This window comes from Amblyomma maculatum, chromosome 2 (assembly GCF_055883805.1).
Source record: "Amblyomma maculatum isolate TAMU_Amacu chromosome 2, ASM5588380v1, whole genome shotgun sequence".
NCBI lineage: Eukaryota > Metazoa > Arthropoda > Arachnida > Ixodida > Ixodidae > Amblyomma > Amblyomma maculatum.
In genome coordinates, this window is record NC_139345.1 from 58,283,019 (window position 1) to 58,300,371 (window position 17,353).

The 17,353-nt window shown below is 44.8% G+C and overlaps 1 protein-coding gene across 1 annotated transcript; it reads right to left on the minus strand.

Annotated features, from left to right (window-relative positions):
• Positions 1 to 5,030: 5,030 nt before the first annotated feature.
• On the minus strand, positions 5,031 to 5,564 carry LOC146198735 (uncharacterized). Its single transcript, XM_084591962.1, has one exon. It carries the CDS (start codon positions 5,562 to 5,564, stop codon positions 5,031 to 5,033), a length of 534 nt encoding a protein of 177 aa, XP_084448088.1.
• Between the last annotated feature and the right edge of the window lie 11,789 nt (positions 5,565 to 17,353).

Here is a 17,353-nt window from a genome sequence, read left to right on the forward strand (position 1 = left end):
GAACCTGGTTATAACAAACGAAAACACTGTTATACTTGGTTTTGAGAAGACGCTTCAATCTTGGCGCACTTCCGCGCATGGCTACTAAGCCTCGCACTTAGCCGTCAACCTGGCTTCTCGCTACTCGGGTGTTTCAGTGGCCTTTCTAGCATGGTGGCGTTCCTTGCACTTAAGATCTGCTTGGCGACGCGCACCATCAACTGGGTGATCGAAAGAGGCCTCTCGGGGGCCTTGTGGGCCGACTCTTGGAGATGGCCAACCTAAATTTGGAAGGCACCACTCAGTTGGAGATAGTCAAAATAGGTAGCACACCAATTTTTGTCAAATACTAACGAAGTCAATCTTGGAGGTCCGGTGGGCCAGATTTTGGGTGACCGACATAAATTTGAAAAGCACCACTTAATAGGCCATAATAAAATTAGATTATATACCAATCTTGGTCAAATTTGGAAAAAGGCAAATATTGGGGTACTGGGATCAAATTTGGGGTGGCACCCCCATTTGGAAGTCACCGCTCTGTTGTCCATAGTCAAATTACGTTAGACGTCAATTTTTTGTCAAATTCGGAAGAAGTGAAATTTTGGCGGTCCAAAGGGACATCTGGGGGCGGCATATCTAAATTAGGAGGCCACTACTGAATTGGCCATCCTAAAATTAGGTTGGACACTAATTTTAGTCTCATTAGGGCGAAGTGAAAATTCTGGGGTTCAGAGAGTCAAATTTCGGGGGTGTGGACAAACACTTTCTGCGACAGATGCCGGTCTGTAGGAAGGCTTGGAGAGTGGAGAACTCGTCTCGTTAATCTCGTTCGGTACCTGTATGTTCCCGCTTTGTTGTCCGGATGACAGAAAATGGGTACTCGGATGACCGAAAATCGCTGTCCGCATGTTGACCCTTGTTTCTGGCTCGACGTCACCTCAAGGTCAGCTGCAGCTAAAATCATTTCATACTTCATATATGAAGAGACGCGCTGCTGTACGCGTTAGTGAATCGGCGCGAGCGACTGAGCGCCCAGCCCAGCAATACCGTTCTTTCAGACTACGGAGCGGTACACATGCGAGGTACCGCCGCGTATCAGAAAAAAGGTAATTCTTCTCTCTTTCCACTTTCCCTCCCACCTTCCTCCCTTCCCTTACGGCGCGGTTTTGATGTCCACAGAACAAGTGTGACAGATACTGCGCCTTTCCCTTCCTGTGAACCAACCAACCAACCAATCACATCGCTGAAAAAGTTCAGCGTCGCAGAAACTAGAGCTGTCTTTAGTTAGCGTACGCGTACGTAATGAACGCTCTCGCAAAATAAACGCATCTTCAACATAACTCGCGAAATTCGAGACAATGGCAGAACTTAAAACCGCGCGCAATAAATTCACCTGGTTGAGACTGCATGGCGATAGAAGGCTAGGGTGTTTACAGGGTTAAGATGGTTGGAGCTGGCACAGAACAAGGTCAAATGGGAGTAAATGGGAGTCGTGTGTATGGTGTGGTGAAGGTATATGGTTAGGAAGGGGGTAAAGGGCGTCATGTTTTAAGCATATGGTTAGGAAGGGGATGATAGGAATGAATAAGCGCACCTCCCGCGCTATCACTGATTCATTGGTTCCTCTAATTATGCAGCTGAATGGTCAATTTAATTGCTTACCAACGCCAGAAAGGTGTCGAAATGCACAAATTATATAAATATTTTACACACACACACACACACACACACACACACACACACACACACACACACACACACACACACACACACACACACACACACACACACACACACACACACACACACACACACACACACACACACACACACACACACACACACACACACACACACACACACACACACACACACACACACACACACACACACACACACACACACACACACACACACACACACACACACACACACACACACACACACACACACACACACACACACACACACACACACACACACACACACACACACACACACACACACACACACACACACACACACACACACACACACACACACACACACACACACACACACACACACACACACACACACACACACACACACACACACACACACACACACACACACACACACACACACACACACACACACACACACACACACACACACACACACACACACACACACACACACACACACACACACACACACACACACACACACACACACACAAAAAAAAAGGCGGCGAGCGTCGCAAAACTTGTTTCAATGTCCTAAGCTTTGTACGGCTGAAAAAAAAAAGACAACATGTACACACACAGAGAGAAAAAAATGTTTATTATTCACTTTCTCAACTTTCTCAATTCTTGTTTGTTCACATCATTTGTTCAGTGAAGAAGAAGAGGGAAGATTAAGAGCGAATGGAGAAAACAGGAACGGCAAGTCGAGATCTCCATTGATGTAGTGCTTACCGAGTGCGGCACTGCTCTGGCAGGTCGCAGAACGAGTGCGGTAGTAAGCTCAGGGATTAATGAAAGGGGACTGCTTGTTACCACATTTATTTTCTTTCAAACAGAAGGATGAGTGGAGGAAATTCTCCCGAAAAAGATTTGTTTCTGCGGTTTTTTCCATTCCTGCAAGTGTTTGGCGTGTTCACTCCGTTTCGTGATGTCTGTTATTTTTGGAATTGAAAGCGTGGAAACGTGAAAGTGGAACAGCAACGGAGTGTTGTGGCAAGGGGCTCTTACATTGCCGCTTAACGTCCTGTGCACCCAGAACTGCATTCACCTGCTACGAAAGCACTTTTTTTCAATAATGTTGTTTTTGCCTCAGGGCATAATGGAATATGTACAATTAAAGGGGGTATTAAATGAAAGAAAAAAGGTTAGCTGTTCTAATAATTTCGCGTTGATCGGCTAACCGGAACGTGCGTAAAATTGGTCTCCTGTTGGAAAGCTATGCGCGGGAAAGCTCTGCACCTGGATGTCATGTTTTTGCTTTTGTTTGCATATCGTGACCTTCATATAAAATGAAAGTTCACTGGTACTGGACACTTGCATATTTTTTTCTTTACTAGTGTCGTACATGGCCACTCCTAAAGAAACAATCTCTGCGCATCTTCTCTAATCAAGTGGAATTGCGGCCAAAATATTATTAATCTGCAAAATGAAATACACCTGGATTCTCTTATTACAGCTTAGACATTTTCACATTAGCGCTGCGATCATTTTACGTCTTCGTTTGAATACCAGATCTATGTTCTACCGCGTTCAGTAAGGCCGTGCCGAGGACGACAAACTTAACTTTCTTTTTTTTTTTTCATCTCTGGGTAACCCTGGAAGAACTACAGTATACAAGTAGCATCTCTTTGTTTATCTACAGCCACTTGTGCAACACTAAGAAGTTTATTATGAATTTTGTTCGAATAAAGCATTTACAAGGTAACTGAAAAGAACCAGAAATGTCATTTGGTTATTTGATGAGGGTGCGAGATCAAAAACCAATTATAATCTGTACTAGACATGAGGATCCTTTAAGATATCTCGAATACATAACTTAGATAGTGTGACACCGATAAAGCAAATACCGGAAGTACTATCTTCACGATGCAGGCTCCATGTAGAACCGAAGGCCAGCTGCCGACCTTATGTAGAGATTATGTAGAGATTTGATTCATTTCCCGGTGTTGAGATTTGCTGTATTAAATGCGTTTAGAGGGCGAAATTAGGCAAATGATGCATTCCATCGCGAGAGATTAAGAGCCGATTAAGAGAGATTAAAAGGTCATTTTAGTTACTGCTGACAGTCAGCGCAAGAATGCAGTGAGCTGAACACTACATGGTGACTTGGATCAAATGTGAACATTGAGCAGCCTGTATTTCCGATAGTGTACAGAATGCAGCATCTGACATATGCGTCTGCAGTGTACATAGATCGTTCAAGAAAACTTCTTATTTTTGAGAGAACGGTTTGGTACGTTCTGTGGAGAAACAAATACTTCGGTGCACCATTTAGGACAAGCTGGGCAGAAGAAGTGAAACCGAGCAAGTATTTCAAACAAAGACATAAATTGTTGCGAGACAGGAAATTATATAACACGAAGGCTTGCCACTCCGCACAACAAGCGAGTTTATTTAGGAGAAAATCTAATAGGTCGTTTTGGAAATAAAGAAAGAATATCGCCAGCAAGGTACAAAAGTTAAATAGAAAGTGGCTACAGAACAGATATACCACAATGGAACGGAAACAGTGGAAACATGTAAAAGCTGTAGCTGTACGTGCACACATTCTTCCTGTAATAAAGGGAAAAAACCGTGGTGTCGCACCTTCTGAGCTGGATGAGATGCGCTGCTGATACGAGCAACTACGCGACGTTTGAAGCTGAACAGTCGCGTGCCGTTATTTACAATACGGCCATTAATGTAATTTATTTTTTTAACGTGCTAATAGCTGTTCCGGGAGTTTCCTGTCAAGGATTTTGTTTTATTTTTCTCATTATATGATTGGTATGCTGTGCGATACAAACTCTTCGATTAAACGAACGGTTGTCAAAGGATTGAAGGAAAACACCCCGTGAAAACGTGTGTGTAACCTCGAAGAGTCTATATGCCTTGGACAGTTCGCTTGTGCATGTAATTTAACCTGGTTTGGCGCGTCACTGAATTTTGTGACCTTGTTATGACATTATGGTGAGAAAGGCAAGAAAATTTCTAGTCGGCTGCAAATGGTTAAGTATACGGCTGCCGTGAGATATTGTAAATTTACAAAATCTTGCCGCTTGGAGCGCATCCAGAAACTAAGAACTGCACTGCGCTTTTACCAGTGTCAGTGGCCCTTACTGACTGACGTATGCAAGTCTACAGTGTTGTGTTGCGAACGTGTTCCGTTTATGTTCATTTCTTCCTTCTTTTTTTTGCGACGCTCGAGTCACGGAAACTTCTGCAGAGGAGATTGTACGCTACGGCTGCGCCTTTGCATGTCTGCCCGCTGAGCAGTACGTTTCGACCAGACGAACTGCGCCTAACACTGCATCCAAAGCCTTCAAGCGTAGGCAGCATGGCCATTTAAAGCGGCTCCTTGTAGCGCGCATGCGTTTCGTCTATCGCGCGCAGCAGACCGGCCGCGTGCGTGCCTTCAGTCCAGGAAGCGGCGTTGCTCCGTCGCCGCCTGCCGTGCGTGACGGCGGCGGCTTGCGGGGGCACGTTTCCCTGCACCGTGACCGGCGTCAGTCCCGTGGCCAGGATGGAGGTGAAGGGTGCCATGAAGGTGGCCAGGCCTAGCATGGAGGCCAGACCGAGTCCCAACATGAACAGCAGGATGTCTTCGGCGTCAAAGTACGACCGGCCCGTGGACCGTAGTCCGGAGCCCAAGCGCTTCTTCAGCGAAGAAGGGGAGAAGTTGAGGAAAGATCGACCTTCTTCTAGCTCCGATGTCGCTTCTGCAGCTTGGCACACTGGAATTAGAGCAAGCAAGATGGCCGCGAAGACGCCAATGGCCAGAGCGGTGGATGTGGCCGATGATGTGAACCTTGACCTCGACGTTGGTAGGTGCGAACCATTTCTGGCGCTGTCAGACCTCGACAGCACCTGCGTGGGCATTGATACAAATGAATAAAAGAAACTCTATACATTAGCGGACAGCGGCTCATGAACACAGCATTTGAAAAAGATCGCAGAACCTTGCCAAAAGTGCAAAAATATTGGTAGTTTTGTCACAAGAAAATTTTCTGTAGTTCTTTTCTCTAGCCTGTAGTTCTATAGGATTCTTTTATGTTAAATATACAAAATTCGTTTCTTACTACAGAAATTTCTGTAGTCCCAACAGGCTACGGCAAAAAAAAAATGCAGGGATATTCTGTCAAAACATCTGTAGTTTTTCTTCGGCTGGGTAGGCCTTTGAGAGAGAAACGAGTCATGTAATTTAGAGTACCTTTACTATGCTCTCTCTCCTCAGGCTGAACTCCAACTTTCCTGCTGCCTGTGCCTTCCTGTATCAAAACAGTGCTTCAGTGTTCTGTGCTGAAGGAATAACTGACAACCTCAAATCGTTTCATTACACAAAAGACAATTGGCACAGCACCTTTTGCGTTTCGGCTCTATTAAAACACGGCCGGCACCCAGATTCAAATCCGACCATGGCGGCCGCATTTTGATGGAGGCGAAACGTAAAATGCTTCCCATGTGCTGCGCATTATCATTGCACTTTATGAGCCCCATGTGGTCGAAATTATTTCCCAGCCCTCCACTACGCCACCTTTTTCTCTGTTTGTTCTTTCATTCGCACTTTCCTTCCTTCCCTTACGGCGTGGTTCAGTTGTCCGCAGAGAAGTGTGATAGATACTACGCTTTTCTTTTTCCCTCGAACAACAATTTGCAATTTACAATGCCGCCTTTATACAGGCCCATTTTGAGGATGTGGACGCTAGCATACAAGCAGTGGACTGGCTCGGCTGTAGTGTGTTCTTTGTCTGACATTCTATTACCTGGCAAATCAACTACGTAACTTTTTGGGTATTTAGGTGCGCTTTACGCGATTGTAAAATCGCCCCAAAAGACGACAAAAATGACTGACACGCAGCGTGTTATGTTCCTGATTTGACTATGCATCTATGTAATAGGTTATATGCATACGCGCGAGCTTTTGCTACCCTTGGTGAAGAAGTTTCGTGCGAGCTCTGTGCCAGTGTGAGTGAGGAGGAGGAGGAGGAAAAAAAAACTTTATTAAAAAAAATGTTAAAAAAAATGTAGTGTGAGTGACTATGGTGAGTTTTATTGTTGCGATTTCACAGACAAGAAGCAAAACTGGGCGGAAAAGCTTGTATGAAAACGCTGAGCCGGGAAGTCATAGGTTTCCCTCTGGGCCGTGCCCTGTATGCGATATTTATATGACTAGATCATCATCATCACCATAATCCTGACTATACCCACTGCAGGGTGAAGGCCTCTCCCATATTCCTCCAATTAACCCGGTCCTATGCTAGCTGCATCCACTTGACCCCTGCAAACTTCTTAATCTCATCCGCCCACCTAACTTTCTGCCGCCCCCTGCTACGCTTTCCTTCCCTTGGAATCCAGTTTGTTATCCTAAATGACCATCCGTTATCCTCTCTTCGCACTACGTGTCCTGCTCATGTCCCTTTCTTCCTCTTGATTTCCACTAGAATGTCAGTAACGTGAGTTCTTTCTCTGACCCACCCTGTACGTTTCCTATCTCTTAATGTTACCCCCCCCCCCCCCCCCCCCCCCCCCCATTTTTCTTTCCAGAGCCCTCATGTTGTCCTCAAGTTAAGTAGAACCCTTTTTAGTAGGTCGAATGCAATCGAGTCGAGTTTGGTTGACTTATCGGTCGCCATTCGCCTTTAGATATTGGAAACTGGCAAGCATGCTTGCTGCACAACGGTGACCAAGGAAGCGGACGCGAATTGAGGGAGTGGACACGGTTTAGATGCGGAATCGTGAAGAATATGAGGTACACGGGGGGGGGGGGGGGGGGGGCTGTTAGGGCAAATGACACAGAGCTATATGATGGAATGATTTAAGGTGACAGACTTGTGGGCGGACGCTTCGGTACACATGTCTGAAGCAAGGAAGTGCCACATGCTAAATGGAACCTTCTAAAATTGATTACCACAGCAAGCTCTATTTTTATAGCAGCAGCATACCTGTCTCTCTGCCTAGCTGTCACGCGGAGCCAGTGTTTTCAAAGGTGTAGCATTTTACGAGATTACGCATACTGGCATGTATTTCCTCTCGCAGTCGACAGAAATGGTGCCACCCAAGTCAAGAGGGCAGTGTCCGAGAAGCGACGCCTCACAGTGTCCTTTTGTGTTAAGGCAAGTCTTGCGTATCAACAAGAGGCGCTTTGTCCACTGCGCGTCCTTCCGTTTCTCCGTAAGAGTCGCGAAAGAGTATCTAGTTGTATTAAGCGAACAGAGTCTAGTCGCTCTCCATACAGCGAAGCGGATGTGCTGCAACACGACCAGCTGCCACAGCTTTCCAATAACAAAAATAAAGGAAGCGTGCAAGAAAAATGCCTTAGAACATACAGCCCTTTAATTTCACAATTATCGAGCTTACGTCTAAACCAGTAACTAAGTCGTACAGTTGGTATCTAAGATGCTTATTATTATTGGAGTATGCTGCTTATGCTTGAGAGTTAACCAAATATTAAGGGTAGTTATTTTATTCTTGGAGTGTTACTTTGCCATCATTAATATTTTGGGCTTCAGGGAGTTTTCTTAAGGACAATGCGATCATTGCCTGTTTTCTTAGAAAATTTTATTATTGTCTTTCACAAGTTGGTGCAGGTATAAAACAACAGCATCAAACGATCAATCGCTTCCAACACGGTTTTTCAGGCATATACTTAACGTTACTTTCTTGCGTCGTTGTCAGGCAGTAAAAACATCAGTTGCTGCACGAAGTGTGGTTTAGTCCTTACAGTCTGATGTCGTAATTGTATCTTTTCATTGTTTTTTATGTGGGACGACATTATCAATGATTCTGGAAGAATAAACAGCAGATATTATTTTCAATGGGAGCGATTCTTCATATCACACAGCTGTGTGGACAATTGAAGTTTTACAAACCCCGCTATCGTAATGTAGTTAAAGGATGACTTAATGCGCAAGATATTTGTTATCTCATCACTGTTCTGAAGCAAGATGTTGGAGACACGTCGAGGGCGAATGAATGCCTTAACAACTGTAAGGCTAAAAAAGGAGTCCGAAAGCAGCACATGGGAAATGAGGAACGGACGTCGTAGTGAACTAAATTTCGACCACGTTGTCTTCCTTAACGTGAAATGATATCACATAGCATGCTGACGTTTGCGCATTTGGAATATATTGAAATTGTGCTGCTGCGCTCAGGATTCTTCCCGTGACATTTGTAAACAAATTTCGCATTCGTTGCCGAAAATGCAAGGCGGAATGAGTATGATACGCTGTACGGGGTGTTTTGATATCAAGCAGAAGAGTTGTCACTGTAGGCTAGACGAGCTTGCAAAGGTTACTGATATTTGTACACTTTTGGAGCTCTCTGTCGATTTCCACACGTGAAAAAGGTCGCATGAGGTACATATCCTATAGATTCTATGTGAGAATTACGAAAAGCGAATGAAGGATGCAACCAGAGGCATATAAACTAACTTAAAAAAAATATCGCTCAAATACACACATATAGGTGCGCAGTGGAGCTGCTTAAGTAGTAGTCGATATAAGGTATTCCAAATAAAAATTTCAGAAATTCATATAATATATTAGACCTAAGCGATTTTGTTGATGTAACTATTAAATAGGCATGCCACACTCACTGATTTCTGCAAACAAATATAAAGAAAATGAGGGGCTCCATATGAGATAACTGATTACAAAATAGACGGAAAAACAACCAGATAGGCCGTCGGTGGCATCCGAAACCATGACTCCTGAATTTCGCGTCCGATGTTTTACCGACTGAGCTACGACAACGGCTGTCTAATCTTATACTCTCTTGGGTATGTATGCTACGTTTAATCAATCCTTGGGAGTGTTCGCCAGCGCCACCCTTGTGCACAGTGGCGGACATGGAACTTTCTTGCTTTTACTGCGAGTGTCGCTTGGAACGTGTCCTAACGGGGAGGGTGAGAGCTGTGAGGTAACTCTGATACGCTACGTATTGTATCAAGGCTGTTAGACTCTATACCCTCGATAGGTTAATCAGGAAAAAAAGTGCTGGAAACGAGAAGCTCATTATGAGGTACATGCAAAGGAAGCGAACGGCCGCTGACTTCAAGCAAAGCTTGGGGATCTTCAAAATGTTGATAATTGAGAAATAACATCATCATGGCCATAACTGATTAGGAAGTAGATGGCAATCATTGCCACATTCTGCTGCTTCCGAACTCTTGTTTCATTTTGTTAGATAAAACTGCGCCACGCACTATGTTTGGAATTGTTGTTCTTATAGGCATATAGAGAAGGCTAAGTGTTCATTCTTGAACACTCTTTCGGCTCTTGTTTTGTGTTCGACTAGTGGCAAAATGACTAGAGCTTATCTCAAGGCATCTGTTTTATCTTCTCATGCAACCGGAGCCTTCCACGAATTAGTGTTCAGCTTGCTTCATGCATAAACAAGTTTTCGTCTTTCCCTGACGCATTTTCGCAAAAGCTTAGATAAAAAATATCAACCCTACCAGCAACTCAAGGTAACGTAAATTTTCAACGTGCGCGTTGCTTTTCTAAGTTCACTCGAGATGAAATTAATTTGAAGGATGATGGAAACTTGTTAGCGATTATCTGTGAAAAAAAAAAAAAAAGAGCTTGCCAAACATAATTCGGTGTCATAAGTGATTACGAGGACCTAGCAAACAACACCGGTAATGATGAAAACGCCCGAACTTTTCTTTCGTTCTACATGAAAGTGTGCATTGTTAAAATGCGTTTTTACACGGACCGATCGCTGAAAGAAAATTCTGGAATGTTGGCGCTGCGTGTGCTCGGTTTTCCTTATGATAGTGCTTGACTTTCGTGAAGTGTATAATAGCAGGTCCGTCTAGTTCTGTATTCAGGTTCTGCCTGCATTCCTTAATATATTGCTGTTTAAGAAAAGAGCAAATGAGCATATATCCAATTACGCGTGCCACTGTAGCAAGATCACGGCCTCCCATCTTGATGAAGTCATTATTTTTATCGTTGACTATATATTATAAGTTTATCGCCTTTACACCTTAATGAATAATATTGCTACGAAGCAGATATAGGTAAAACTTGTTTATTTACTGTGATCGAGGGCGTCGCTGGAGCATGATTCCATTCTCTCAACGTTAGAGTTCTCTGAGCAGTGTTAACTGGCGACAAATAGCAGAAATACTCTTAAAACGAAGAGCGCAATTAAAGCCCGTTATTCTGGTCGCTTCTGTGACGCAATGGATTAACGCTGTGTTTTCGAACACCTAAATAGCGGTTAGAATCCGCTTCATGCAGTACGTTTTCTGCACTCCTTTTTCGCGATTGACACAGCAAAATAAGTTACACATTTCATAGAGGCGCGTTTCCTTTTAGGTTGCATTATGTGCTGGTTTTTATTATAAGTATATAGCCGCAAAACCAGCCGCATATGAGCTGGGAAGTAACATCAAATTCTATGGTAAGACAACGTTCACACTATTTAATTCCGCAATTATTTCAGTAATTATTTCCTGCCTTCAGTGGGTGTGTGTTACATTTAGGTTGAATTTAGAGCCAGTTCTGCTCCGGAACCATCGTTTAACTTGCTGGCATACAACCACTGAGGAGGAAGAAGTAGTGAAACCCTACCGTTGAGAGATCGTTTTTCTTATTGACGACATTCACTAACTCAGGCCATCAGAGGAAAATGAATAAATTAATGGAAAGAGGTGCCTCCGCTCTTCCACTTGCTCATATTCATTCCACTGCTTCAGAGCACCACGCATCAATACCTATATATCTCAATAGCTTTACGCTGTAATCTAATATCTATTCACTGGATGTGCATTCGTAGCTGGAGCCATGATGCGTTGTCAATGCCATTATCCAGCTAGCATCCACGTGTTGCTTAAACTGGTTGACAGCTAAAACGGTCTTTCGAGTCAAAGGAAACAGACATGACTGCAACGAATATAACTGGCGCTAAAAAAAAAAAAAAAAAAGAACACCCGCATTGGCTACTGACATCCCAAACCATTTATGTTAGATTACTGTACAGTATGGGTTAATTGGGCGTATGTTTTCGCTGTTAAGGAAATGGATTTCAAGACAAATGTAACGATAAGGTCTCCTTAAGACACAAAATAGAAGAGCTAAAAGATAGTATTTAGCATTTCCTTATATGCAAATTGAAGAATTGTAACGTTAATTTCCTTGGTTTTGGGACGTCAACTACAGGAATTTGCACCGAGAGAATTCGCCTACCAAGCGAGAAATAATGTGTTCTGAAGAAATATCTTTATAATATGCATGTATTAGCTGTTGGATTAACTGACCGCAACAAAACAGAGTGTAGAATACAATTTTAAGTAACAGCTAGAAAACATCTTTTACCGACTGCAGTATTTGAGCGAAAAAAACATTGCTTTGATGGCGGAGTTCGAAAAGGAGAGAAGAAAGAAAATAAAAAATGGCGACATGCTAAGCTAACCATGCTAAAACAGTTTTAGCCGAGGATTTCAAGGGAATGCTTCTGCCTTTTGACCTAGCATATATGAACCTTTGTAGCAACACCTTCACCCTCATGAAAGTTAGCGATTCGGGCTATGTCTAGATAGTTCAATATTACACTCTTATACAGCGTACACAAGTGTGGCCGCACATATGTCGGTCTGACAGGTCGCTGTCTTAATGAACGGCTCCGTGAGCATTAAAAATAAGTGAGGAGAGGTACGGGAAGTAATGCTCAAATTCACTGCAGACAATGCAAGGAATGCAGCTCGTTGCTGGAGCAGAGGCGTGTTCTGCGAAGATACAGAGAGAGAACGGTCAGAGAAATCTATGAAGCCTTTGTCTTTCATATGAGGGGAAAGAATGGTGTTAGCTCGGCTTCAATAGCGCTCTTCAATAAGGAACTGATTGACTTTAATTCTTATAGTTCTCAATATTGTATTTTTACCAATATTTGTTGTCTTTAAAAGAAAAAAAGGACAAGAAAATTTGTGTTGTCGTAGGAAGGAGAAGAAAAAAGAAGCCGGTGCTTTTCAGCTGGCAGTGTCAACGTTTGTACTGTCTTCGTCCTGTGCTTTTGTTTTGTTTGCGCTGCATTAAAGTATAGCAATGAACCTTCACCGTGATAAGATGAACAATATAAAGGTTGGTTTGGTTTGATTTATGGGGTTTAATGTCCCAAAGCAAGTCAAGCTACAAAGGACGCCGTGGTAGAGGGCTCCGAAAATTTCGGCCACCTGGGGTTCTTTAACGTGCTTGGGCACTTGAGCATTTCTAAAGGTTGCATGGGTTGCCAATATCGGACAGTGTATTTGAGAACGCCGACTGGCGGCACTCACCTGGGATCTCTCGCGAGAGGGCCAGCTGGTAGTCCGTGCCATTTCTGTGGTTACCTCTTCGCACTGGGCACTCATGTCTTTATGCCGTGCTCGGAACACAGGAGAAGTGTGACCTAACACGAGGGTTGTGCAAGGCTGAGCAGTCTTTTATACCTTGACGGGAGAGACCGTGGGAGAGCAGGAACGGTTATGTGAGAGGCGCCGCAGCGACACGGATCAAGTACCCTCCGGGAGCAACTGGATGTTCCGGATGCTGGTCGTCCTGCGGTCGCGCCTGGCCGCTGCCCGCACAAAGATGCATTCGCGCGCCGTGCACACGCCATCCCATAGTCTCGTGGTGCCAGAAGAGGCGACGCTGCACCAAAGGCGTTTTTACCGTCGTCCTGGCGTCGCTGAGATCGTTCACGCGAAACTTCGCTCGAGGAGTATTACGGAGGCCGTGATTGATGTTGGCACGACGACCGTGTGCGATTGTTTGCAGCGAGGATCCCGGATACGATATATGCATCGCGGATCTGTTGCCATTCAACTTGTAGGTATGGTAAGCTCCTGGAAGAAGTCTTGTGCTGGACTCACCCGCAAACAGAGAACGTGGATGCGACACTGTCTACTCAGACATGTGGGCGAAGGCGAACAGCCCTCTTTGCTTCTTGTGCCGTCCTCTTCCCGCTGACGTCTAGTCAGCCTTCGTTCTTTCCTTTTTCACTATTGGACCCTGGAGGGAAATACGGTGGAGGTGGAAGGGAGGGCGACACGCCGAAGAGAAAGTTTGTGTGTTGCATTAATGGAATAAAGACATTTCTCTTTCTCTTGACTGTGTGGTAACTTAAAAGCTCGAATCGGCCATGCGAAATGTGTCCTCTTCTTGTGCGTATTTATGCGTAGAACCTTTGCTGTCGCAGGCACCTGTGCCATAATTTTCCCCTTGCGCACTTAGGCATAACCCACTTCGAAGGCATGCAAGTGAAAAAAAAATCGCATTCGGGACTGTACTGTTTTACAAAGGGCGAGCGTTAAAACTATACGTGTTCTTACCTTTCTCTTGCTGTCCAGCGTTTTTATGTTTGTTCCTCCTTGTTCTCTTTGGTCGCCGTCGATACGTTTACTAAAAGAAATGTAGCGAGACGGCTCTGGAACATTCGTGATCACGCGCGACAGTTCATACGGTGTTAGGTTCTGCTCTCGACCTTTAAAGGCGATTTGTTTGGAAAGTTACTGGTACTTTTTCGATAATATGTACCAGGAATGATAACCGTTAGTATCGCCAAATCAGATTTCCGGCATCTCCCTCATCTTCTCTCTCGTGGAGAGGGGGATTTTCTTTCCTGCTACGCTGCAAGCCACCCGTAATATGTTGCAGGTCGCTCTTCCTTGTGCCAACCGCGAAAGGTGATAGCCAGCATGTTACAACATGACATCTCTTCCGGGATGGAGACGTCACTTCCAGCGCTGCAAATGTTAAAGCGATAGCCTTAAACGCCCCAGTATCCAGTACAGCGCCCCTACTCTGTACACGGATGTTTAATCTTCGGCGCTCACAGACGGCACCTTGATGACGGCTGAAAAAAAAAAAGAAGAATAAAGTTGACCCGCGCGTGCTATAGGAATCCCAACCTTGGCAATCAGCGCCCTCTTCGGTCGGAATTTCATAACGCGGGAGGCGGACGGCTGAGGCGCTTCACCGATTGCCCTGCTGACTCCGTTGACCTGCAGCACTTGATCTGGACCTGTCCTGGCATGGCGAGCCTCCGCGCCCGCTACACATCTGCTCACCACATTCAGACTTACGAAGACTGGACCGCCCCCAATACCAACGCCAAGCGCAAGCTTAGTGCCCTGCTAGACTTCATGTCGGAGTCTGGCGCCCTCAACATCACCATACATGGCTCGCTTGGTTTTTGAAGCAGGGCTTCCGTTACTGACATAATGACCAGGCAGGGCTAACCAGCAGACATCAACCGGTGTATTTGCCTATTAAAACTCGACTGCACAGCATGCGGGCGCGACTTTGTGAGGGCAGACTCCAAGCATTGGCTAACGATAGCTCTCTTAACACGGAGTAGGGCAAAAGTCCTTTCTGTGCCCTCGGAGCGTACAACCAACAAACATGTTTGGAAAGAAGATTGCTCCGGAGAGAAATACGGCTAAACCTGTTGTGGTACCGTATATGCATAAGGTTGCCCACCAGGTGAAGAAAGTGGCGAACAGACATGGCGTGCCGGTGGTGTTCTCCGCTCCGAAGAAGATGGCGGAGCTCACTCATTTCGCGTGTTGGAAAACCGAGCGGTTGTAAGAAGAAACATGCTAAGCTGTTTGTCGACTGCTGCATGGGGGTCGTATATGAGGTCCCGTTGACCTGTGGGAAGGCCTACATAGGCCAGACCGGGCGCTGTATTATTGATCGGGCAGGGGATCATTTGCGGGCTTTAAGAGGTGGAGGGACAAATTTGGTACCACATTGCGCGAACTGCACTGCGTGCGAGCCGCGACTGGTGACATTAAGATTCTGGGCAGAGGCCGCGATAAGACAGCGCGTGAACTATTGGAGGCATTTCATATCGGGAAAAGGGGAGATAGGTGTGTTAGCGATACGTCGGTGCAGCTCTGGAAAACAGAGATCAGTTTTCTTGATCGTGTTTCGTAATATTCCTTATTTTGACTGTCTTTATGTTATTGGTATGTACTGGGCATGTCTTCTTTTCAACATATATTTGCTGCTATTGCTGCAAATAAATCAGACGAGAGTTAGCGCATGTGCTGTGTCTTCTTCTCTTGAGTGTGTTTCCTGTGCGCTTTATCTTTAGTCAAGTTGCAATGCACCATCTAGCTCATCTTCAAGTTTTGTTAAAATAAGATGATGTGGTCATGGATCGCCTCCAAAAGCTAAGTACGGGCATTGACTCTACGTAAAAGTTTTCCAATGCTGTTGATGACTGTGACTGCTTCTTTTTTTTGAATTCTTTATTCAAGAATAAAGATTCATAGAAGGTCGGTCAGGAAGCAAATGAAAAGCAACACACCAGTGTGGTGCGTTCGGGTTTCAATTGAACCAAACGAGAGTTCCTGTCAGAGCAATTAACGTCGCCATTGCATGATTATTTTCGGCTTGACTGTTTCGTGCTCAGTATAACATAAAATGTTTAGCTATTATCCGTCTAATTATCCGCTTCGTTTTATCATTACATTTAATTTTTCCTTCTTCCATTACTCTATAAGAAGAAGTGAAAGTGCATTTATGTCCTGCGAATACAATGCACTATAGCCTTTCGAATCGTCACGTCTGGACAGCAGCAAAAGATTGTGTGCTAAAATGCCGCGGTAGCCATGACCGAGTTGAGAGCGACTAGTGATTAGATGATATAAGTATAGGAGAGAGAGAAAGAAAACTTTTATTTTTGATAATAATTTGTAGGAGCTAGGTGGTCGGTGCCCCTAGTTCAGAGATACGCTGGCGGTAGATAACTTGTGTACTAGATGGATGATCCAGGCTTGTTGGTCCAGGTTGTCGCTGGTCAGGGCCGCCTCCCACTGCTCATGTGTTGGGGGTGGCACTATTAACTTTTTATTCGTTTTGTCTTAGCATTACCAATAGGTATGGTAGAGAGTGGGGCTTGCTCCACGCCAAGGATAGTAACTTGGGTATGTTGTAGGACTAACCTTGTTTAGAAAGTTTTAAAAATGTGTTAGTATGCATTCTTCCGACGTCTATGACATCAGAGGTGGATAGTTTGTGTGATAGTGAGAAATGCCTTCTTTATAGCCTGAGATATCTTAGCCTATCACAATTTTGTCCACTCGGTGGAGGGGAGGGGTGGGGAGGTAAGGATGGGGATTCGCCCAGTTTGTGAGAGCTCGAACTAGATCACTCGCTATGTAGTCTCCGTCAAGGCCTTCGTGTCCAGGTGTCCAACGTTGCCCAGGTGCTGTGTGAGTGGGAGAGCGTGTTTAATAGCGTGTTCGCCATTCTGTGAGATTTTCCAGCAAGGTAGTCCCTGCTGGCCCGTTGGAAGTTCGTCACTAAATGTGATGGCTTCTCCCGTTGATCTCGATTCTTGATGGCGATGGCTATGGCCAGTGAGTTTGCTTTTGCAGGATCCTTATGATAGATCGAAAATCTGATAATTGGCCTCTTCTGATTGTAGACAGCAGCTATCGTGAACCTGCCTGGCTCGGCATAGGCCCCGATGTCCACGTAGACCGTTTCTCAGTCTTTGAATGACAGTTTTGCGAGTGCTTGGAATCTGGCTTCCCGTCTGCCCTTGGCATTGGATTGATAGCTATAAGAGCTTTTTTTTTTTTTTTTTTCTATTCAGAGAACGTCAGTCAGGAAGCAAATAGAAAACCCAAAAAACACAACAGTGTGAACTTTAAAGCTTCCTTAATGGTCGAA